General features: G+C 35.6%; 1 protein-coding gene across 1 annotated transcript in view; it reads left to right on the top strand.

Annotated features, from left to right (window-relative positions):
• Nucleotides 1-23466: 23466 nt before the first annotated feature.
• LOC309605587 (small acidic protein) overlaps nucleotides 23467-25361 on the top strand; it is a 28974-nt gene continuing 27079 nt past the window's right edge. The window contains exon 1 of the mRNA XM_082341680.1: nucleotides 23467-23681. Coding sequence (XP_082197806.1) covers nucleotides 23619-23681 — 63 coding nt within the window. The 5' untranslated portion in view covers nucleotides 23467-23618. The remainder of the gene's footprint in view (nucleotides 23682-25361) is intronic.

Genomic DNA, 25361 nt, shown 5'->3' with positions numbered 1-25361 from the left:
AGGTCATATATGACAAACCTACCACTAACATCATACTCAACAGTGAAAAGCTGAAAGCATTTCCCCTATGATGAGGAAGAAGACAAGGATGCCCACTCTCACCACTTTTATTCAACATAGTATTGGAAATCCTAGCCACAGCAATCATACAATAAAAAGAAATAAAAGGAATCCAAATCGGAAAGGAAGAAGTAAAACTGTCACTGTTTGCAGATGACATGATACGATACATAGAAAATCCTAAAGGCACCACCAGAAAACTACTAGAACTCATCAGTGAATTTGATAAAGTTGAAGGATACAAAATTAACACTCCAAAATCTGTTGCATTTCTATATGCTAACAATGAACTATCAGAAAGAGAAATTAAGAAAACAATCCCATTTATCATCACACCAAAAAAAGTAGGATACCTAGGAATAAACCTACATAAGGAGGTAAAAGACCTGTACTCGGAAAACTATGAGATACTGATGAAAGAAACTGAAGACAACAGAAACAGATGGAAAGATACATTGTGTTTCTGGACTGGAAGAATTAATATTGTTAAAATGGCCATACTTCCCAAGGCAATCTACAGATTCGATGCAATCCCTATCAAAATACCAATGGCATTTTTCACAGAACTGGAACAAATAATCTTATAATTTGTATGAAAACACAAAAGATCCCAAATAGCCAAAACAATCTTGAGAAAGAAGAACAGAACTGAAGGACTCATGCTCCCTGACTTCAGACTATACTACAAAACTACAGTAATCAAAACAGTATGGTACTGGCACAAAAACAGATACAGATCAATGGAACAGAATGGAGAGCCCAGAAATAAACCCATACGCTTATGGTCAATTAATCTATGACAAGGAGGCAAGAAAATACAATAGAGAAAAAAGATAGTCTCTTCAATAAGTGGTGCTGGGAAAACTGGGCAGCTACATGTAAAAGAATATTAGATCATTCTCTAACACCATATACAAAAATAAACTCAAAATGGATTAAAGACCTAAATGTAAGACTGGATACTATAAAACTCCTAGAAGAAAGCATAGGCAGGCCACTCTTTGACATAAATCATAGCAATATTTTCTTGGATCTGTCTCCTAAAGCAAAGGAAACAAAAGCAAAAATAAACAAACAGGACCTAATTAAAATTATCTTCCATTTTTAAGCTTTTCATGTAAAAATATCTTTTTTTTCCTATTCATATTACAAACTCCTTAATGGCAGGAGTTGTTCTTCAAAGACCTGAACATTTCCCAGAGTTTTTATATCCAGCTGAGCATTAGCGCTTAATAAATATATGTTGAATAGACCTAACTGATTCTGCCTTGGAGAAAATAACAGAAAAGTATTCTAAGGAGAAGTTGCCTTGAATCATTATTAGAACAAGGTAGGAGTATTCACTAACTTAAAAATAAAATAAAATACAAACATAAATATATAATATACATATACTTCCAAAAGGAAGTCTAGTTTGATCTGAATTTCTCAGTCCCAACCAACCCATGGTCTTTCCTTAGCATATGAGAATTCAAGGGATTTCCCCCAAGCTAATAAATACTGGGAGTTCTCTGGACTGGCAGCACTAGCCCCAAGCCCAAAAATAATCCATTTGACCAAAGCAGATATCAACTTACATGCTTGTGATAGAATGATATACAGTAGGAAATCTGGATTATAGGTTATACCTATAATGCCCCTTGACCACTACAGAAATCAAGACCATTTGAGCACCTAGATTAGTGCTGTACAACAGAACTTTCTGCCATGATGGAAATGTTCTATATCTGTCTAGCCACTAGCCACTTGTGACTATTGAGAATTTGAAACATGGTTAAGTGAGACTAAGAAACTAAATTCTGAATTTTATTTAATATTTGTTAATTTAAATAGAAATTTAAATAGCCAAATGTGGTTAGTGGCAACCAAATTGGATAGCATATACCTAGATGTTTTGATTTCCTTGAAAAAATTTTTGATTTTTTTATAAACTTGATTGTGAGTTTTCTAACTTTGTATACTATTATTCTCTTTCAGTTAATTACTCATTATGCTGTAGCTTTTAGTGTGAAGTTTACTTTAAAAACACAGCATGCCTCAAAAAACTAACCAACTAAAACTGAGACCTAGAGAGTTACTTCCCTAATGTAGAGCAAAGACAAAAACCTATGTCTTCTATTACAATTTCAGAGCACTTCAAACTATATCATACTATGTTATCATCTCCTACATTATAAATTCTAAATAGAGAATAAACTTTTCAGATGTGACATATATTTTTTTCCCTATTATTGACTTTAAAACACACTTATCTAGTTCCTAGAGTTAGTCTATAAATTTAAATATTTAAAGAATTTAATTATTTTAAAGTGTTTATGAAATGAAGAAAATATTTTATTAATAATTTGAGAAAATTCACAAATGATTTACAAACTAATAAAAGAATTGATGGATTATCTGTCTAATTGTATTTTTTATTATAAAATATCAATTACATATGCTAATGTTCATGCAATTTTGCTAGCCACTATATATATTTAAAACAAACTCCCGAATCCTTATTATCTAAGATTTTATATTCTAAAGAAAAGCTTCCATGTATTTTTTAAAAACACTATGCTGGTGTTTATTAGAAGAGATAATTTCTCTGAAGTGCTTTAACCCTTCTATGAAATAGAGCCTATATCCCTGTACCAGCAATTAATGAGTATGCTACTTGAGGAAAACACATTGACTATGTAAATTGTTAAACTTACTCTATATGACTTTCTGAGTCAGACCATTGGAAAACACTTCTACAAACATCAGAACCTTCCTCTTACAGACCTTTTTCCAGTCCAAGGACACTGGCTAGCTCTGAAGTTCAATCACTTTTTTCCACTAGTATCCTTCGTTCCCTCTAGGCATGGAGAATTTGGAAGATTCCCTATTCCAAGCCCACTGGCCAGCCTTCTTGTTTTCCTGAGTCCCCAATCTTCTGAAGGTGTTTGATGTCCCAGACACCTTCAGAAAGCCTGTGTTGTACTGTAATATTTTATGAACAAGGAAAGAAAAATCCTGAATATTGGATTTTACATCTCAACTGAAACAGTCCACGTCAAAGAAACTACCTATGCAATAAACATATATATAAAATTCTTCTCCATACATCTGTTTAAGGAATAGGTTTCCCTTGAATGTTTAGCAAATAAATAAATAATAAATAAAACAATTATTATAAGGTCACAAATGGCATGAAATTTGAATTTACTTTCCTGCAGCATTAAAAATATACCTTATTTGCTTATGCTTTAATAAGTTATAGAGTGTGTCCATAGAATGTGTTACTACATGATCAAATCACACTGATCAGTGTAATATAATACATGGAAAATATATAGTTCACAAATATGGATTAATGACCATGAGGGTGTCACAAAATATTTCATATGTTAATGTTAAATGATTAAATTATACTTGTAAGCTGGTCACTGTAAGATTCTCTGAACACCTGGTAATGAAACATTTAATTATTTTATAACTGCCAGAAACATTCTTTTAAATTTTGTTTGATTAAAAAAATGGCTGGTGAATATTTTTTATGAAAAAAATTATTCAAGATAGAAAGAGACCTCTGTGCCAGGTTCTAGCCCAGAGGAATTTTTAATTACAAAGACTTATTTAAATTACAAAGGCCTTTTTCACTTTTGAGTTTCTCAAAGTGTTTCATAATAATATAAACTAGAAATATAAGCTGGAAAGTAGAGGGGAATGCTAATGGAAAGCTTGAGTGCTATAAAATAAACTTGATATACGTTTGGCTTTTACTTCTCCCCCCATCAAAAACAAACTTACTTTAAAAAATGTATCTGTGCTTAGTTGTTTATTTCATCGTTTTTATAACGTGCTCAAACCTGATAGCTTACGCTTTAAAATTTTACCCATGGAGCATCACTTGTGAATTATAACACAGAGGAATTTTAATTTTGCTCAAAAGTATCACTCTGTGATACACCTTGCAAATAGCTGTCATACAACTATAATTTTTCCGTTTTTCTCTCACCAGCAGGTACTCAGTAAACACTTGTTGAATGAATGAATAAATCTCAATGAAGTGCCTTAACTTCTCTTGCCAATTATATAACTTCCACTTTAACCTCTCACCTTTAAACAGTTCCCATGTCAAACCAACAAGTCTAATTTGCTATGGAAGGAACCATCAGTTTTACTCAGATTGAAAGGAAATAAACAGGTTGTAATACTGGAGAATGGGAAGAGAAGATCCAGAATCTCAGATAACCTACAATCTATATGTATCCTTAAATTCCTACCACTTGAAAAGGTAAAATAAGAGAAATCTTATACGCATGAGTGCTTGGATAATAAAGAATTCATTAAAACTCTGACTCTAATCCAACTAATATCTTCAATTTTACATGGAGAGAAAAAGGGGGTAACATTTAGATTATATTACATTGTTTAAAAGTACAACTCTGTGACCCAAACTGATCACCTAACTTCAATAAACTAAATTCAGCCTCTTATTTCTATAGATAAGGCTCAGAGATAGCATGTACTTTGTTTTTCTAAAATTATAAACTTTAAATTGTTTTAAATTAAACCAATGAAACATTTTATTCTTTTTGATAAATTATTTAGCTGTTTTAAAATACTTTTTCTAGTCTTTCAATTTATAACATACCATTATAAAACCATTTTTTTCCTACTACACCTGGGTGACCATAATTAATTATTCCAGGCAAAAATCCTCTTATCTGTGCATTGATTCTTTGTCAACCTCACGGTCATTCCTTTTTCCACATTACTGGTTTATTTTGCTTCTGGGTTTTTTTAGTTTCAGAAAGACAAAATACACATTGGTGAACAAATGTATCTTTCCATATACTATTACCACTTTAAAAAAACAAAATAATTCAATAAAAGATGGTTCTTCGTGTTTACATCCCAGTTCCTTACTCTTTCTCAGTACTCCAAAATAAATGCTAAATGAAATCCTTAATTTGGAATTTCAGTTTAAACACTCACAAATTGTGCAAAGTCAGTGTTTAAAGTAAGTCACTTTTTCCATTTTTTGTTTCTGCCCTAAGAAAAGAGATATAGTTAATTTTAAATGTAAAACGTTGTGCACTATGCAAATCATGTCTGTGTGTCTAAGAAAATAACAAACTTAATGAGGAATGTTAAAAAAAATCAGAACCCATTAGTTTAAAGATACATAGGAGCAGCCAAAGATGACAAACACGCATAAAATTCAAAACAGTGGGAAAAGGGAATAGGCACTGAAACACATAAATCAGTGTTTTGAATTCTTTTTCTCTGTGGGTATAATTGTACCTTAGTTTCTTATAATGATTTATTGAGGTAAATATTCTGTATGGTTTAACAGCTACAGCTTCAAAGTGTCAGGCACAGGCTCTCCTTTATTCATGAGGCAGCTGAGTATTGGGATGTGAATTCACTTCTGTATTCTGGGACTTGGCAAAGTTTGTTTTTAAGGTCCTTATAAAGAATTCATGTTGATGCAGTCTATTCAAATGTGAAAAACACTGTGCTGTAATGAGTGAAATAGAAAATCTTTACAGTAATTCTAGAGAAAAAAGTAAATAAATTGAAATAAGCCACACAGAATTACTTTCAGCAAAGTAAAAAATGCCCCTGAGTTCATTTCAACCATTTTTTCAGGTTTAGGGATGCCTATAAACCCCATCATTGGATGGGCTACTAACCTGGATACTAAATCTAATATCATACAAAAAGAAAATGATCAGAGAGAAATACATTTAAGTCTCAGTTTGTAATATCCACATAAGGAAGTCTTGAGGGTTGATTTTCAATTTGCACATGCTATTGCTCTGGGATTAAGGTCTAAACAACAGAAACCAGTAATAACAGTTGCACAATAGATGATTAAAGTTACCATATAGCAACTTTATAGTTTGGAGGGGGAAATGAATAATTTACCAAAAATATTTCTTTTGAAAGCATCGTGCCAAAAGAAGTTACACATGGATATTTAAGGCACAGAGCCCTATCTTGGAACTCATTGATCTTATGCTTGTCTATGCCAAGATTTTGGCAGGAAATTCAGATTTTTGCCAAGAAATACATGTGCCTTAGATGTATAAGTTCAGCATGCAGTGGAAATTCAGCCTTCCTGGACAGTGGTTCTCTGGTACATGCATACTCCTACCCAGAGTGGCTTTATGATTCCCCACAAGATTGTTTCCCAGTTTAGGGGTTTAGATGTCAACTAAAAGAAAATTTTAAAAAACTTTTTTTTTTGTAATGAGATTCTCTCATTTCCAGTTAATATAAACTAGGCTTTCAAATTTTGTTCAATTGAGAGAGCATTTCACATTATTAGAGAGAGATGACACTAAAAAGTGGCTTTGCTTTTTCACGATTTTTCCTTTAAAATTAAGAATTACCTAAAAATTCTGCCTGCTAAAAGCCACTCATTAAATTATAAACTTTTTAGTTATCCTCACAGAGTCTAACATAGCCATGCCTGGGGTAGATGATCAGTAAATAAGGACTTAAATCAGATATTAGCTTATTAGTTTAAAATGGCTCTAAAAAAGTGTTACTTTTCAAATGACATCTTTTTTTTTTCCCAGAATAACTTTTTCACCCAAAAACACACTAAATAAATATACCATAAGACGTGATATTTTGATATTATACTTTCAGGCAAAAATACTCACTAGTTTACTGAACTTAACAATTTCTAGTCAGACAATATCATCTGGAAAATTCTGCATTGTGTACCATGACCCAAAATGTTCTGCCTTGCTAATGAACAATGAAGACGTAGCATCTTGTAAAACTCTAAAAGTGTGCCATATGTTCATATTAAATTCATGTGAAGACGAGATAATTATGAGCCCCTAAAAGGCTAAAAAGTTGATGGGGAAATGGTACAGAAAGAACATACCTTCCAAAGAATGAATACCTCCTCTTCCACCAGCCACCATCCATTATCCATTCTTCTTCTCCTCCTTCAACAAATACAATAAAACTTTATTATTTTATAGTTTATGTATAATCTACATTTATTTGCTTTCAAATGTTATCTATCATTTATACAAACTTGTTTTCATTGTTCCTCAAATAATATATTTTTTTAATTTTTTTTTTATTTTTTTTTTTTACTTAATTTATTTATTTATTTTTTGGCTGTGTTGGGTCTTCGTTTCTGTGCAAGGGCTTTCTCTAGTTGCAGCAAGCGGGGGCCACTCTTCATCGCGGTGCGCGGGCCTCTCACCATCGCGGCCTCTCTTGTTGCGGAGCACAGGCTCCAGACGCGCAGGCTCAGCAGTTGTGGCTCACGGGCCTAGTCGCTCCGTGGCATGTGGGATCTTCCCAGACCAGGGCTCGAACCCGTGTCCCCTGCATCGGCAGGCAGATTCTCAACCACTGCGCCACCAGGGAAGCCCTCAAATAATATATTTTTCTATCTGTAAAGAGCCTGGGTATCTTGCGTTGGGATAATACATATCATAATTTTTACCATTAAAATTAATGGAAATATTTTTTATTTTATGGCTTTTCACTAAACAGCAGAATTTTCAGAAACAAATTAACATCTTTAAGCAAGGGATAGGTATACTCTATTTAAATTTTCAAAAGGCATCACACACCTAGAGAAGAAAGAAATTAGTATCAACTGAGTATCCCAGATTTGTCAGGCACAACTCCAGGTAAAGACATGTTAGTTCATCATGTACTTCACAAGAGCTGTGTGAGAGAAGTATTGTTATTCCCCTTTCCGAAGAAAATTGAGACTCGATAATATGAAATGAAGTGTTCAAGTTCACACAGATAGAAAGTAGCAGAGCCAGAATTCAAATCAATTGTTGCCAAATCCAGTGGTCATTTCTCTGTGCTCATCTTACTTGCATTTCTCGTCAGCATTCAACACAATCAACACCTCCTTCCTTCTTGAAACACTGATCTCTTCACCTATGAATACCATACTCTCCTGGTTTATTTCATCCTCACTAGCCACTACCTCTTAGTCTCCACTGTTGAATCTACCTCTTCTACCTGACTTGTAAGTTCTAGGGTTCCCCAGACCCAGGCCAAAGTCCCCTGAGACTTGTCTCTTTTCTTGGAATAGTTCACCCATTCCCATGGATTTAAATACTATCCTTACGCTGATGACTTCCACATATGTATCTCTAGCCCTGACTCATACGAATTTCAGATTTGAATATTTAATTATCTACTCTGTTTCTTGACATCATCACCTAAACATGTCAAAGACATTGAAAACTTATTGTGTCCAACATAGAAATCGGAAAAGAAATCATGATACCTACTCACCCAAATCTGTTCATCTTCCCCCATCTGAGTAAAGAGAAATTCTGTCTACCAACTGTTCAAGTCAGAAACCTAAGAATCATCTTTTATTCCTTCCTTTCCATCATCCCCAATGTCCAATCCATCAGAAAGTTCTGCTGTTTCTAATTCTAAAATATATCTTAAATTTTTCTACATCTCTCCATCTCCACCATACCACCTTAACTCAGGTCCTCATTATTTCTCAACTGGACTGTGCAAAATCTTCACTTCTACTCAAACCTCCTTAATCCATTCTTTATATTGTAATAAGAGTTAGTTTCTTAAAACATCAATCAGTCTTCTGCTAAAAACGCTGCAAAGGCTTACCATGGCACTTAGGATAAAATCCAAACTCCATAGCATGATCTACAAAATCCTGCCTATCCTTCCAACCTCATCTTATGCCATTCTCCTATCTTTTCACTACACTCTAATTCACAATGCTCTTCTTTCAGCACCCAGAACACACTAGGTTCTTCCCAGCCTCAAGGCCTTTTCAGATGCTGTTCCCTCTACCTAAGACACTTCCCTATTAATTTTAGCTCTTTTTCCTCCTTAGTCACAACCTCAAAGAAACAGTCCCAAACCACGCTGTCAAGAATCCCTTGTTTGTTTCCTTATGGTACTTATTAAATTTTGTAATTGTTTTATGTACTTGTCTTTTTGTTGTTTACCAAAACAGAACATAAGCTCTATAAAGGTAGAGACTAATTAGTTGATTGATTTATATTGTTTATTAGTATTTCCAGTGCCTGGCACAATATAGCTCTCAATAAATACTTGCTGAATGAATGAAAACCAAATGTGTCTGATTCTAAAACCAATATTCTTTTCACTATATCATGCTGCCACCTTAACGGATCTTAGAAATTATCTAGTCCAAACTTCTCTTTTTACACAAGTAAAAACTGAGATCCAGAAAGACAATTTATTTACCCAAGATCACACCATAATAAGTGACAGAACCACAATAACTCCAGGCTTTCTTACTTCTGATTCAGGCTTTTTCTTCTAGACCACATTGTTTTATGCAGATAGCCCCATCCAAAAATATGACTAAGAAGTTTTCCACAAAGTGGCCAAAAATACCACTAAAAACTTTTGCAACCATTTACAACATCAGATAATGCAAGAAAGGAGTAGATATACATCTATATATTTGTACACACACATACGTATATAAAATAGTGGTACACAAAGCATTGATTGTCAAAATCTTTTACATAATTGTTTTTGTTTTTAAAGAAAAATTTGAAAATATAGACAAATGGTTCTCTATTTTACATTACATAAATCACTTACTTCACAATATAAACAAAAAGTTTTATTTCATATGGATAATACATCTAGAATAAACTTTCTTAGGGAATCATACTTTGTCCCTAAAAATTTACTGTAAGTTTTCCCAATAGCCAGTTATTCTCTAAAATTCATTCAAAATATAAAATTCATGTAATTTTGAAACTAAACAAGAAACTAAGCAAAATATGCACAGTTAGTAATAACCACAGATAAAAGAAGAAACAATCAAACCCAGGAATCCTATACTGCCTACTTCTGGAATCTAATTTCTGGTTTGAAAGCATTTAGCCATATCTCTACCTACGCAGTTCATGAATCAATGCAGTCTACACTGTCACAACTACATACTACCTCCAGCTCCTTCCACTCCTCCAGAACCCAAATCAAATAGCTACTAAACCATCTCAAGCTGCGACTGTCACCTGGTGACTGATGGAGAAAACTTTGATCCAACTTTTCTCACCAACAACTTTTACTTCCCTACTAAACACAGAGTATCAATACTCACTATTCTGTCTACTTGTGTATATATATTTAAATTTCCATGATAAAAATTTAGAAAAATTAAGCTCTATCATTAACCATTTAGTCCTTAAAAACAGCTTTGTCATCATCTACCTCCTTCCTCATCTTCTAAAGAATTCTACATAATTTTTCAAAAGTATTAAAAACTATAAAATATAAATCTTTTACTTTTAGCATTATAATAGTATTTATTACTGCAAATGATAACTATTTCAGCTATATTACAGTTCAGATAGATTTATGTAGGCTATCCTAGTGAACAAGACATTATTTATAGCATTGTTCTCAAAAAAACAATCTGCTTCTATGGAAATTTTGTTTGAGTTCCAACTTCCCTAAAGTTACTATGCTAAACTTTCAAAGTTTGTCTTAGTCCATTTGGACTGCTATAACAAAAATATCATAGACTCGGTGACTTAAAAAACACACATTTATTTCTACCAGTTCTGGAGGTTGGGAAGTCCAAGATCAAGGCCCCGGCAGATTGGTGTCTGGTGAGAACCCACTTCCTAGTTCATAGATGGCTGTCTTTTTGCTGTGTCTTCACATGGTGGAAGGGTCAAGGGAGCTCTGCCCTCATGACCTAATCATCTCCCAAAGGCCCTACCTCCAAATACCATCACACTGGGGATTAGGTTTCAGCATATGAATTTGGGGGGACATAAGCATTCAGTTTACAGCAAAGTTATTTTCATATAGTCAGTCATGTCTATTGTTTTTCCCTAATTAAAATTTCACAGTTATTATATAACCTTTGTTATTTACCTACCAGTTGCTCTGAATGTTGTATCTCTTAGTTTTCTTTTTTTTTTTTGGCTGTGTTGGGTCTTCATTGCTGCACTTGGGCTTTCTCTAGTTGCTGCGAGTGCGGGTTACTCTTTGTTGCAGTGCGCTGGCTTCTCACTGCGGTGGCTTCTTTTGTTGTGGAGCACTGGCTCTAGGCACGCGGGCTTCAGCAGTTGCAGCACACAGGCTCAGTAGTTGTGGCGCATGGACTTAGTTGCTCCACAGCATGTGGGATCTTCCTGGACCAGGGCTCCAACCTGTGTCCCCTGCATTGGCAGGCAGATTCTTAACCACTGTGCCACCAGGGAAGTGCCTATGTCTCTTAATTTTCATTAGGTCTTTTTAGTCCACCAAATGTCTCTCTTGCTGCTGTTCATTAGTATGCAAATTACTTCAGAATATACTGGACTCCTATAGGTTCAAGGTTCTGATTTAAAAGTTGTCATTTAAACTCTGGCAAAATAGTCCTGTTGGAAAAGTTTCAAAAAATAAATTTCAGTGGTAGAGTTCAGAGCTCTTTCTTATGCACTTTAGAAACTCAAAATCCTATATCTCAAACATAAACTAACAACCCACTATTAGTATACATTATAGTGGAATATAGCTAAAAGCATGAGTTAATAATATCAAGTTTGTACAGCACTGAGCACTCTCCCATTCTATCATGGAAAGCGCCAAACCTGTGCTGTCCAATATAGTAGCCAATAGCAACCTGTGGCTTATTGGGCTACTGGAAATGTGACTACCCCTAACTGAGATGTGCTATAGTATAAAGTACACACTGGGGACTTCCCTGGCAGTGCAGTGGTTAAGAATCTACCTGCCAAGGCAGGGGACACGGGTTCAAGCCCTGGTCAGGGAAGATCCCACATGCTGCAGAGCAACTAAGCCCATGCGCCACAGCTACTGAGCCTGTGCACTAAAGCCCGCGAGCCACAACTACTGAGCCCACATGCCACAACTATTGAAGCCCATGCGCCTAGAGCCTGTGCTCCGCAACAATAGAAGCCACCGCAATAAGAAGCCCGTGCACCACAACAAAGAGTAGCCCCTGTTCACCACAACTAGAGAAAGCTGGCACTCATCAACAAAGACCCAATGCAGCCAAAAATTAATTAATTAATTAATTAATTAATTAATTAAAAAAAATAAGGTACACACTGGATTTTCGAAGACTCAGTATAAATAATGTTAAATATCTCAATAGTTTTTATATTGATTGCATGTTGAAACAGTAATATTTTGGATATACTGATTTTCATAAAATTCATTATTAACATTGTTTCTTTTTACTTTTTTTAGTGTGACTACTAAAAATTTTAAATTACATATGTGACTCATATTTGTGACTACTTTTTATTTCTATAGTACAGCACTGGCCCAACTGTAATAAACAGAGTTCTACTGTACCTAAACTGTTTATCCCTCCTCCTCTTACAAAAAACTAAATTCTCCTTATGGTGATGATGATCATTATCATGATCATGGCAACACTTTAAATTTTACCACGTTCTTTCAAATACAACATTGTATAAAAGAAGCTAGATATAAAATTATACATACTGTATGGTTCTATTTAAATAAAACTCAAAAACAGGGAAAATTAATTTATGTTCTTAAAAGTCAAGATAGCTATCTTTGGGAAGGAAGAGAAGGTAGTAACTGGGAGGGAAGACTTAAGGGGCACTTAAAATATTTTATTTTTCTTTTTTAAGTTAACCATTTTATTTATTTATTTATTTATTTTTGCTGTGTTGGGTCTTCGTTGCTGCGTGTGGGCTTTCTCTAGTTGCGGTGAGCAGGGCCTACTCTTCATTGCGGTGCGCGGGCTTCTCATTGCGGTGGCTTCTCTTGTTGCAGAGCATGGGCTCTAGGCATGCAGGCTTCAGTAGTTGTGGCACACGGGCTCAGTAGTTGTGGCTCACAGGATTTAGAGCCCCTGGGCCAGGGATCGAACCTGTGTCCCCTGCATTTGCAGGCAGATTCTTAACCACTGCACCACCAGGGAAGTCCCAAAATGTTTTACTTCTTGACCTGGGCAGTGGCCACATAGATATGTTCATTTTGTGACAACTGAATTATATACTCAGAATTTGTACACTTTTCTGTATATCTATAGTATTTCCATAAAAAAATTCAAAAAATAAAATTCTGTGGTCACACTAAAATTTCATTTTATATTACTAGTTAAATTAAGACATCATCTGAAACTTAGGAATCTTTTTTTTAAATTGAGATTTGCTTTTTAAAGAGGATTTTATCCTTAACAATACTTTCACAGTTTTTAAATTCACAGAATTACAGAGCTTTGCAGATGGAAGAAAAATAAACTAGTTTGGCTCTAAGAGAGTTTAGGTGACATGGCCGTGATTAAATTGATAGCAGTGATAGGACTAAAATTCAGAACTTCCATACTACGTGGAAGGACTTTAAAAGTTTTTAAGTAGAGTTAGACTCCATTAGAGAGACTTGGAGTCCCTCTATAATCTTGATGGTTTATAATGCTAAACAGACAAAAACTACAAGTCGGTCGTTCATTCTTCCTTTTCTGTTATAATAAAATAATGAATTAATCATAAAACAAGGAAGGAAAGTCATACTCAGCCATCTGCTGAGGAACTTTATAAGAACTAGCAATCCATGTCCTTTGAACATTTTTTTAAAAACTTACTCTTTATGAAAACATACAGAACATTTGTGTTCAACCAAATACTGTATTAAAAACAGAATAGTCTCAATGCACATTGCCTCTTTCTCTTTCACTTTTGTAACTTGTGCATAAACCAGTTTAGTAGCAACAAAATCAGAAAGTGTTGATTCCTGCTGGAAATGCAGCTACATTTGAGCTACCAGCAATTCACAAGATTCAAGGCTATAACCACTTATTCTCTTTGTTTCCTTCAGACTTTGAAGCAATTCTTCCTCTTTGTTCTTTCTTTTCTCTTTTTTTTCTTTCTTTCTCTCTCTCTCTCTCTTTCTCTCTTTCTTTCTTTCTTTCTGTCTTAAGAAGAAGCCATTCTTCTGGATCAGAAATTTAAAATAAGCTATGGTAACATCCTTTATGTCTGGTCTTTTCCTGTTTAATCTCTTTTTTTTTTTTTTAACTATTTTGTTTGGGGGGAGGGGAAGGAAGGAGAGTTCTAAGAAAAGCTTTCATAACAGGTTCAAAAGTATAAAAGCCATTTCAAGCTCCAGACATTTGTAGCCTTTATTTCTATAGTCCTTGAAAGGGCTTTTTAAATGTTAACAGCTAGGATAGGACTGCTTTACTATACTGATTTTCCAGGCTTCATTTCCTTTGTAGTCTTGGGTTCTTCCCCACCCTTAAAATCCCCCAATAACCTCCATGCCAGCTTCTTTTCTAAAATAAAACAAAAACAATTTAAAAAAAAAAAGATTTCATTCATCATGGTAATGTGTATAGGCATACTTCTGAGATCCCATACAGAGTGACCATCTCTCGAATATAGAGTATTAAAATATTTTTGCTTTAATTTTTTCTGTATTTGGTGCTTTCATGTGCCTACTTAACATCCTTTCATTTTTAACGTAATGACATGTCACCTGCAAAGTTATTAGAACTAAAATTGCTGACAAGAAGCTTTGTTAGCGCCCTCTCCTTAGAAATGCTGAAATACAATCTTCAAAAACTAAATGTCAAAAAGGTGCTCATTTATATACCCTTAAGTTTAAAAAAAAAAAAAAGGCTTAAATCATTTAAATCAATACGGGATACAATCTTATGCTATTTTAGAAAAAAATTAAATAAACACAAAATATAAGTCTGAAACACTGAATTCCAAAGTCATAACAGTTATTATTTCTGGGCGGTGAGATCATAAATGTTTTTAATTTTCTTCTTGCTTATGAATATATTTTAATTTATCTTACGTGTACATGCATTGTTTGTAATAAGGGAAAATGCTACTCTTAGTTTAAAAAACAAGAGCTGTTTTAATACTTTCAGCACATCATATGTGTACTTCTTAAAAATTCATATACATATATGCTCACATTTAACTATTTACACATGCATTTTATAAGTAGTTAAAAATTCTAAAGTATAATTTCCAAAATGGTAAAATCATGACTCTCATATAAATACAAACAACAAGAACAGCAATCATGAGTTAAAATGTTAAGTGTCAGGGATTTTATTTAACATATTAACGAGGAAACCAGTAAGAAGTGAAAATCAATTCATAATAGAATCTGACTTACAGAGATTTATATTCTCTACTGGAAAAAAATTGTTTTGCATTGCCAAGAACAGGAATCAATTACATTGTTATGGGCAGAAAACATCTGCATTGTTTTCAGTTTTCTACAATTTAACTTTTATCCCTACAGAGCTGTAAAATAGCCTAGTCAATCAAACATGACAAAAAGTACACACTCATATAGAATCAGATAAACCCTCTAGAGCCCCTAAACATTCAGCATTCCCTTGAAAAGAAACCCAGTGATTTTTTTTTGTCCATTTCCAAGTCTTTGACAAATTTTTCTGATACATTTTACTAATTAGTAAACTGAATTAAAACTATTACAATTAAAATTTTAATTTCTTTAATTCTCTTTCTTATGCATCCCCTAGAAATGTTTAGTAAAGTGTGCTGAATTTAATGTGTATATGGTCAAGGTATATCACAAAATATTTGAGGTAGTACAAGCTTTAGAAACTTCAGACCAGTCTAAATGATAAAACATTAATAAATTATAAAACATCATGAAATACTGATATACAAAATAGGAAAAACTGTATAAAGAAATGATGAGTTGGGGGCTTCCCTGGTGGTGCAGTGGTTGAGAGTCTGCCTGCCGATGCAGGGGACACGGGTTCGAGCCCTGGTCTGGGAAGATCCCACATGCCGCGGAGCAATTGGGCCTGTGAGCCACAACTACTGAGCCTGCGCATCTGGAGCCTGTGCTCCGCAACAAGAGAGGCCGCGGCAGTGAGAGGCCCGCGCACGGCGATGAAGAGTGGCCCCCGCTCCCTGCAACTGGAGAAAGCCCTCGCACAGAAACTAAGACCCAACACAGCCAAAAATAAATCAATAAATCAATAAATAAAATAAAATTTTAAAAAAATTAAAAAAAAAGAAAAAAAACCAAGTGTTGATGACTAGTCCTCTAAAAAAAAAAAAAAAATGATGAGTAATTCAATATAAAATCATAGTCCCAAACACAAATGTCCATAGAGACACAAGCTGTCAAATAAAGCATGATCAACTCTGTTTTTCCATCGGTAACTTTTCTAAAGTTGAGAAAATTTTAAGGGAGAAAATCTTAAAACTGAGAAAATTCCATCTGCTGAACTAAATTCCCCTTCTCAACTAAAAAATGATTTTCATCATCTGAGTATTACAATGGAACAACTAAATCCAAATCATAGAAGCATAGTTTGACTAAGTATTTCAGTGACACTCCAAGGTCATATAACTACTTAGATATTAAACAATACTTGCTGTTATACAAATTATAATTCACAGTAGTCCTACCTTACATAAAACATAAAATATCATAAAAACATAAACATAAAAATATTTTAATAATTACTGGACATGGTAATGAATGAAGTGATTAACTACTAGACACAAGCACATTGAAGGAATCCTTGATTTTTTAGATTATTGTCTTGAAAGAGAACAATTATTTCTTGGAACTGAGCATCACAAATTTGTAGGAAATTGATTATTTGCAAGTTTTCATTCAATAAATATCCTGTATGCCATGTGTGAATTAACTCTACATGTAGCAGCATAACATAGTGATTAAGAACATAAACATTACAGCCAGAGCAAGCCATCAGCTCTACTGTTTTTAGATACATGATCTTGAGCACGTTATTAACCTTTATATGCCTCCATTTCCTTGGCAAGTTACTTAATCTGTATATGCCTCAATTTCCTCATCTGTAAAATGAGATATTAACATATATAAAACACTTAAGGAAGAAACTGGGCACAAAGGAAGCATTACCAACATGTTTGTCAAATCACTGGTTCTAAACATGTGGTCCTCAGACCAGCAGCAGCATCCAGAAACTTGTTACAAAACCTTCTGACACATCACAGTCCTAACTGATTAAGAAACTCAGGTAGGGCCCAACAATATAAGCTTTCACAAAAAATCTTCCAGGTGATTCCAATGCGCACTAAAGTTTGAGAGCCATTGGTGTAAATTAATAAGATTTTATCTCTTTCTCTCTGGACTTTAATACAATGTCATTCATATACATAGCCATTGGTATACTTGGTGTTTTGCACACCTCATTTTTTATCACAAAACATCTCAAAGATTTGGTTTCAAAACTGAAGGTAACTTCACATCTACTAGGATAGTTATAATAAAAAAAACCAGATAATAACAAGTATTGCCCAGGCTGTGGAGAAACTGGACCCTTCAAACATTGCTGGTGAGAATGTAAAATGATGCAGTCACTTTGGAAAACAATCTGACAGTTCTTCAAAAAGATAGCCACTGAGTAACCTCATGACGCAGCAATTCCACTCCTAGACATATACCTATGAGAACTGAAAACATGTTCACACTAAAACTTGTACATAAATGTTCATAACAGCATTATTCATAATAGCCAAATAGTGGAAACAACCCAAATGCACATGAAGTGATGAATGAATAAACAAAATGTGGTATATGACACAATGGAATCCTATTCAGCTATAAAAAGGAATAAAGTACTAATACATGCCACAATATGAATGAACCTTGAAAACGTTATGCTAAGTCAAACTTAATCCCAAGAGACCACATATTGTATGATTCCATTTACATGAAATGGCTAGAATAGGCAAATCTATAGATTCAGAAAGTAGATTTGTGGTTGCCTAGGGCTTGGGGAAGTGGAAGGAAAAACTGCTGATGGATACATGGTTTCTTTAGAAGATGATAAAATTGATTGTGGTGATAATTGCATAACTATGACTATATGACAAAAATATTTAACTGTGCACTTTAAATACGTGAATTATGTGGTATGTGAATTATATCTCAATAAATCTGTTATTTAAAAAGCCTAGGGCTTCCCTGGTGGCGCAGTGGTTGAGAATCTGCCTGCCAATGCAGGGGACACGGGTTCGAGCCCTGGTCTGGGAAGATCCCACATGCCACGGAGCAGCTGGGCCCGTGAGCCACAATTACTGAGCCTGCGCGTCTGGAGCCTGTGCTCCGCAACAAGAGAGGCCGCGATAGTGACAGCCCTGCGCATCGCGATGAAGAGTGGTCCCCGCTTGCCACAACTAGAGAAAGCCCTCGCACAGAAACGAAGACCCAACACAGCCATAAATAAATAAAATTTAATAAATAAATAAATAAAAAGCCTAAAGGCTATGCCAAAATGTTATTGATGGAAAATATTTGTAAAATAAAAACTGATGCAATAACAAAAATCGGTACCTAAATCCTAAATTATATTATCCTGAAAGTGAGGGAGGGAAGAAAAGGGCAAAAGGAAAGGTGTTAAATTCTTCACACATTTGACAGGGGAGTCAGGAGACACTGAGATATTGTTTTAATCTTGATTAGAGTAAAAACTAAAGTTTTTATATAAAAACTATAGTTTTTAAAAACTATAACCATTAATAATATTGAAAACAAAATGTATATCCTCCAAATTAATAGAAAAAAGAAACTAGAAGGATTTACATTTAGATGTTAACTAGTTACCTCACAAATATGGCACTATGAGTGATTTTTATTTCCTCTTCATTTTCCACATTTTCTACAAAGGGTTGTTTTATCTTCGTGTAAGTCTGCTTACCTTTGTGACTCTGACTTTTTTAAAATCTAATTTTATTTACTTATGTATTCACTTATGGTTAATTTTTAATATGCTAATAGATTCAGGTAATTTAAAATTCAAAAGATACAAAAAGGATGGTGAAAAGTCTTGCTGTTACCAGTGTACTCAGCCCCCAGCCACCACCACAAGCATGGAGTCTACAAATAGTAGCAGTTACTTCTTGGGTATCTTTGTTGACATATTTGATGCACATATATTAATTCTTTTCCGTCTTTTTAATACAAATACAGTGTAACATATACACTGTTTTGTATCTTCCTTTTTTCATTCAACAATATATCTTAGAGATTGTCCCATATCAGTACCTGCAGAGCTTCCTCTTTCTTTTTAATGGCTACATGGTAGTTCACTGCATGGATTACCATAATTTATTGAGCCTCATATTCACATACTACTTTTATAATTGGCAAGAACAGCAAAGTGATTTTGGAGAAAAAACTATCTATCTTTTAATCTCAGGCTCTTCTTCCTCATTCTTTTTTTTTTTTTCCTTTTCCAAGTAACTGTCTTCTACATGTTCACTGGGTGAATGCAATCACTCTACTAGTTTGCCCATCATATCTAGATGGGTGATTTCCACATTTATGGCTCTCTCCTAACTTTGAAGCCCATATTTCTAACCGTCTACTAGACAACTTCACTTGGTATTCCACTAATATTTTAAATTTAACATGTCTAAAATTAAAAACTTTTTACCACATAAACCTGCTCCTCTCTCACCACATCCATTCATATATTAATACAATAAAATTTTATTGAATCATGGCTTATACACAAGACATGGTGCTAATCTTAGATCCTATCCAAAAGAATCTTACAGCCTAGAATAGCCAGCAAGACATATATCTTTGTTCATACCTCTGTGATAGCACATATATTTTTGTTGTAAATAGTGATGACAGACTAACCAAGATAAATAAAAGGTAGCAGTAGAAAATAACATTGGAATGGATGTTGAGGTCAGAATATAGACCCTTAATTATAGGCTTAATTATATCAACTTAAATCTGTATAAAATGGAAAGCTCCAGAAATTTTTGAGCAGGAGAGTGTCTACATTCCATTTTCAGATGATGGATCCGGCCATGATGTGTAAAATGGATTTAACGGGGGAACTATTCAAGGATGGGAGAAGGATATAATAAATCTATTAAACAGATGATTTGAACCTGAACAGACATAGTGGAAGGCTGAAACTCAAGGCTTTGATCAGGCTGGCTTTGATCAGGCTACAGAGTTTTGTCTCGGAATATGATACTTTTGTGCTTATCAGGTTTCAGTCACACAAGACACTAACCATTCCCAAATACATGCCCCACCCTGGCTCCACTGTTTTCCAAGGCCTAGCTCAAAAACTTTTGAGGAAGAATTTCCCCTTTTCCCTCAGCTAAAATGAACTGCTGTAACTTACTGGTGCCACTTAATCATTCTTCCCCCACCAAGCTGTAAACTCCTTGAGGTAAGGGATTACCCATTATTTACTCTGGTTTTCCAGAAATTTAGCATACTGCCTGACACATACTAAGCACCCTATATAAATGTTGACTTATACTGGCACAGTGGAAAATGCATGGGTTTTTGGAGTTTGACAGACTTAAGGACTCAATCCCAGCTGAGCCATTCGCTCGGTAGCTCTATGCTTATGGGCAAGTATTTAACTTTTCTTAAGCTTCATTATCTATAAAATAAAAATTCTTGCAAATTGTTGTGAAGCTTTGAGATCAGTTATTTAAAAAGCACCTAGTAAAGTATATAGCACATAGTGGATATTCAATATATAAGTTATAATAATGGCTCCAGGAATTTTTTTTAGTCTCAGGTAAAACAGCAGATTTTTTTGTACAGAGCTTTTATTTCTTCTTTAGGTTTGTTAACTATGTTCAGTTATGACTCCCCTTAGTTGAGGAATATCAATGTATGCACTCAACAAACATTTATGAATGCCTACTACATGCTAAGCATTGAGTATACAAAACTGAGGAAGGCATGGTCTCTATACTCAGGAAAATTATTTTAAAATCCTATTAGTAACAGGGTCTCCTCTCCTTGTCTTTATTTTCCTACCCAAGAAAGAAGGAAACTGCAGAGTTTCTGGGCCTTATATGAGATACAACTCTGTTACATTGTATAATTTCATATTTCCTATATTAATTAAAAAAATATTAACTACCCTGTGGCAGGCATTGTTCTAGAAGATACAGAAACAAAAAAAATGAAGATGAAACAGTTACAATCCTGAAAAAGGTATTTTAGAGTATCTTCTTCTTGTTTTTAAAAACAAGTTAGATCGGGCTTCCCTGGTGGCGCAGTGGTTGAGAATCCGCCTGCCAACGTAGGGGACACGGGTTCGAGCCCTGGTCTGGGAAGATCCCACATGCCACGGAGCAACTAGGCCCATGAGCCACAACTACTGAGCCTGCACGTCTGGAGCCTGTGCTCCGCAACAAGAGAAGCCCAGATAGTGAGAGGCACGCGCACCGCGATGAAGAGTGGCCCCCGCTTGCCGCAACTAGAGAAAGCCCTCGCACAGAAACGATAGACCCAACACAGCCAAAAACAAATAAATAAATAAATAAAAATTAAAAAAAAAACAAGGAAGAAGAGTATTACCGAGTTTTTCTGCCACATATGCAGTTCTATTACACTGCATAATTTCATCCTTACCTATAGCCTTCTGTATATGAAACTGAATAAAATCTGATGAAACGATCCAGATTTTATTATCTCCTGCGTTACTTCTTGGATTTTAATCTTGTTTTATGATAACTTGAAAATTTAGCCATCCAGGTACCAACAATTCTGGTGAAGAAATAAAAGGTCACTAGCTCATTAAAACTTTCTGGACTTTCATCAGTTAGTAAAGTTATAACTATTTACTAACTACTAACCTTACTGATGGCCCTTTTTAATTTCAGAATTCTTTCAGAAGTCTACATTACCTATTCAGCCATCCTATTTGTTCATTGATAACAAAAGTAAGGATTCTAAATTATATATATTATAGTCTGTCAAACCCTTTGAGTATGAACTGTAGTCCATCCTAGAAAATTCTGTAACTTAACTGTACGTCATTGTAGTTATGATAATAGAAATTTGGTAGAATCATGGAGTTAGGCAAAATATTATAAATAATTTAATTAATAGTAAAGAGCAAGCAACCACTTCCCAAAAATACCTTTTCTCCTCATGGGTTTACTCTTCTCCTCCTTGATTTAAGGTTTATTCTTACCACAGAACTAACTGATAAAGATACCCTTGCTTGGTTATAATATATGACCCTACCTTAGATTTTTAAAAATATTATCCTAATTAGAATTGTTATTCCTTTGCTTCCAAAATAAAAGAGCAAACTTTGAATACATGACTGCATAAATTAAAGAACTCTCTTCCACTAGTCACAGTTCTATAAAAGATTCAGTGATCATCTGAAATCTAGGAAAGTAATACTATTTCTGCACAGGCAGTCAAACTAGAGTAATTGCTGAGATCAGAAGCTAATAGTTAAGTAGTTTCACAGGCTGCTCTCAGTACCAAAATGCACTCTTCATCTGTATTGTCTGTAAAGACTGTACTTACTTTTGTTTTAAAACAAAATTAAAATTCTGAACAAGGTCAGAAAGCTTCAGAATAAGTAAGGAAAAAGGAGGTTCAGGTTCAGGCCTAGTTAAAACTTCAGATACCTTGACACTCCATGAATTAAACTCCAGTATCCTAGTAATACCTATAGATTCAGTGCTTTCTTTCTGACAGTTGTTGGTGGGGAGAGGGGAGAAGGGGGAAGGGCTGCTTAATGGGTATTGACAGTTCCTTTTGGGGTGATGAAAATGTCTTGGAAGTAGGAAGAGGTGACGGTTGCACAGCACTGTTTATGTACTAAGTGCTACTTAACTGTACACTTTAAAATGGTTAATTTTTTATAATGTGAATTTCACCTCAATTTTTTTTTAAAGTATCTCTTAAAAATAAAAGAAAAAGATACAGGGCTTTTTCGCAGAGATGGACTTCACTTTGCTAAGGCCCCCAAAGTACAAAGCCTACATACCAGCAGCGAGGTTGAAGAGGGTCACTCCCACTTCACATAAAGCCGCGTAGAAAGCTTACAGGATTCCCTCAAATGAACCCTAGTTACAATAATGGCCAATTAACTGGCATTTAACACCAATATGAACTCATTTCAGTGAGAATGAGAAAGCGGGAAAACGTTTGTCGGGAGTTTTTTAAAAGCTGCCCCACCGATTTAGAAATCACCTACGAGCTATAGCGAACACCACGGGAGAAACGGTAGGAGCCATATTTTTTTCTGAACGGTTTTTGTCTTGCGGTGACTGTACTCGTGAGGATTCAATAAGCCTCAAACATTACCTTTAAACCTAGGTGCTTAACTATAACGAATGCATTTGTCAATGGGGCAGCGTCTCACAGGGAAATGCGAAAACCCAGCATAAGCCTCTTTCTGTAGCGACGAAGCTTGAGCCCAAAGCTCACCGCCATATCCACCCGCGGAAAAGCTCCCTCCACCAGCCGAGAAAGGCGGAGCTTCGGCGGGCACTCCCGCCACACAGCGCGAGCTGCGCTGCCGGGCTTCCTGGGATTTGTAGTTTTAGTCAACCCTCCATCTCCTTTGTTCAGGCGGTATGTGGTGAACCAGAAAACTACAACTCCCAGAGCGCTCCGGGGTGGAGAGCGCCCGCGGCGGTGACGACAGTGGCGGAGAAGACCCGGAGAGGCTCTGCATTGTGGAGTGGCGCTGCTTGGGCTGGTGGCAGACTGCAGGCTGCTGGCGACGCGGTTGAGGAGAACGGCGAGTGGGTTCGGCATTTCCCGTTGGGGTCTCCGCAACGATGAGTGCTGCCAGAGAGTCCCATCCGCACGGGGTGAAGCGTTCAGCCTCCCCAGACGACGATGTAAATAACAATGGCGGAGTGGTGGAGGGTTGAGGCCTACTAAAGGCTGGGGTAGGCCGGGAAGGGTAGATGAAGACGGAGGAAGCGCCTGAGGTGACCTGAAGGGGGAGGGCCGAGGGGGAGGACCCAGAAGAATGGGAAATATCCCTTTTTCTTAATTTGAGTTGGAATGTTTGAAGAGGTCCACACGCTAAGAGCCGGATGCCTGCGTAGGAAGGGGAATCGAGGAAGGAAATCCTGAATGGTTGAGAAGTGAAAGAGCTTAGTCAAGGGACCATGTTTGCCTGTTCGGGGGCTGATGAAGCTTCTTTATGGGGCCTTTATATTCAGTAGAAACGGCAAGATCCTCCCTGTTTTAGGCTTAAAATGCTCCTGTGATAAAGTCAAGATGTTCATGCAAATTTGGACAGATTTTTCTGGCCGGGATTATTTTTGCAATGTACTATTAAGAGTTAAGCTTAACTGTACTAGTAAGAGTAAACCAAGAAAATATTGAACGGAAAAATGGTACCAGGGGAATAATTTGGTACTGGCGCACCGTGCTGAGGCCTAAGACGTTGAGACGTAGAAGCCCGTTTCGATGTCAAGTACCTCTCTTCCCTCTCCTCCCTCCCCCTACAGTTGCCAGTTTAAATTGCAAAGCATTCATTCCTTAAAGTAAACCATTAAATATTTACTGCTGCGCCAGGTGTTGGGAATTCAAAGATGAATAACTGTGGTGTTTATCCTAGGCCTTTTGTGTATTTGTACTAGCTCCTAGCGCGGTGTTATGGACGCTGCAGTAACCAGTAAACGTAAAACTAGGTCCTTCATACAATGGATAAATGCCATGGAAACGTTGATGGGGAAATGGGGGGGGGGCGATGGAGAGGTCATAGTTAAGAGTGATGGAGGGAGGACATCTAGTTTTCTTTAGGTTGTTTAAAGCGCTGTCAGTTTCTGAATGTGTAGAGTTTATTTTCTATAGTGCAGTTGAGCGCCTTTCATAATATTTTACTTTGCGAACCATAAAAAGCTTACTGAACACTGTTAGTGCATCAGTTGTAGCAAATGAGATGATGTTAAGACTCATCCTTCTTTGGGTAAGTGGTGGGGTTAGGTCCAGAATAGTAAGGCTCTTTACTGAAATTGATTTTAGCTGTGCAGAAAGATTAGTAATCAGTAAAGATTTGGGGGTAAATAGTTATATAGTGAGATTTATTCATTCCCGCTGTTCCTCCCTACAACTGGCTTTGAGATCTTTTCTTGTTAATATGGTAGGCCAGTACCTACCAGGAATGTTATCTAGGCTTTTGAGTAACCTGGGTGCCCTTTTAAAAACTATTACATTGTTTTCCTCCTGGTATTTAACTGTGACTTGATTGCTAGAATGTCAAGCACCTGTTTTGCTAGAATCAAAGAAATAATATTTTAGTTTGACAGAAAACTCTAGGTGATATTAGGTAATTTAACAAAGTTAAAGGGATTGAGTAATTAAATCTCTACAGCTTTTGATGGGATCAGTTTAAACTAGATGACCTTTAAGACCTTTTCCAATCCTATAAGCATTCCCTTTGAAAGAGGTGGTTACAGTTGCAATTCAAGATTAGGTCCTAGGACCTTAACACATTATCTGAAAAGGATTATGTTGCTAATTCTATATTTTAGTGCAATACAGTAGTAACTTGTCCCTTGACAGTG

The sequence above is a fragment of the Balaenoptera borealis genome (assembly GCF_965194805.1).
Source record: "Balaenoptera borealis genome assembly, chromosome: 11".
Classification (NCBI taxonomy): domain Eukaryota; kingdom Metazoa; phylum Chordata; class Mammalia; order Artiodactyla; family Balaenopteridae; genus Balaenoptera; species Balaenoptera borealis.
The sequence above is the reverse complement of the archived record's forward strand: the minus strand, read 5'-3'. Positions and strand labels throughout refer to the sequence as shown.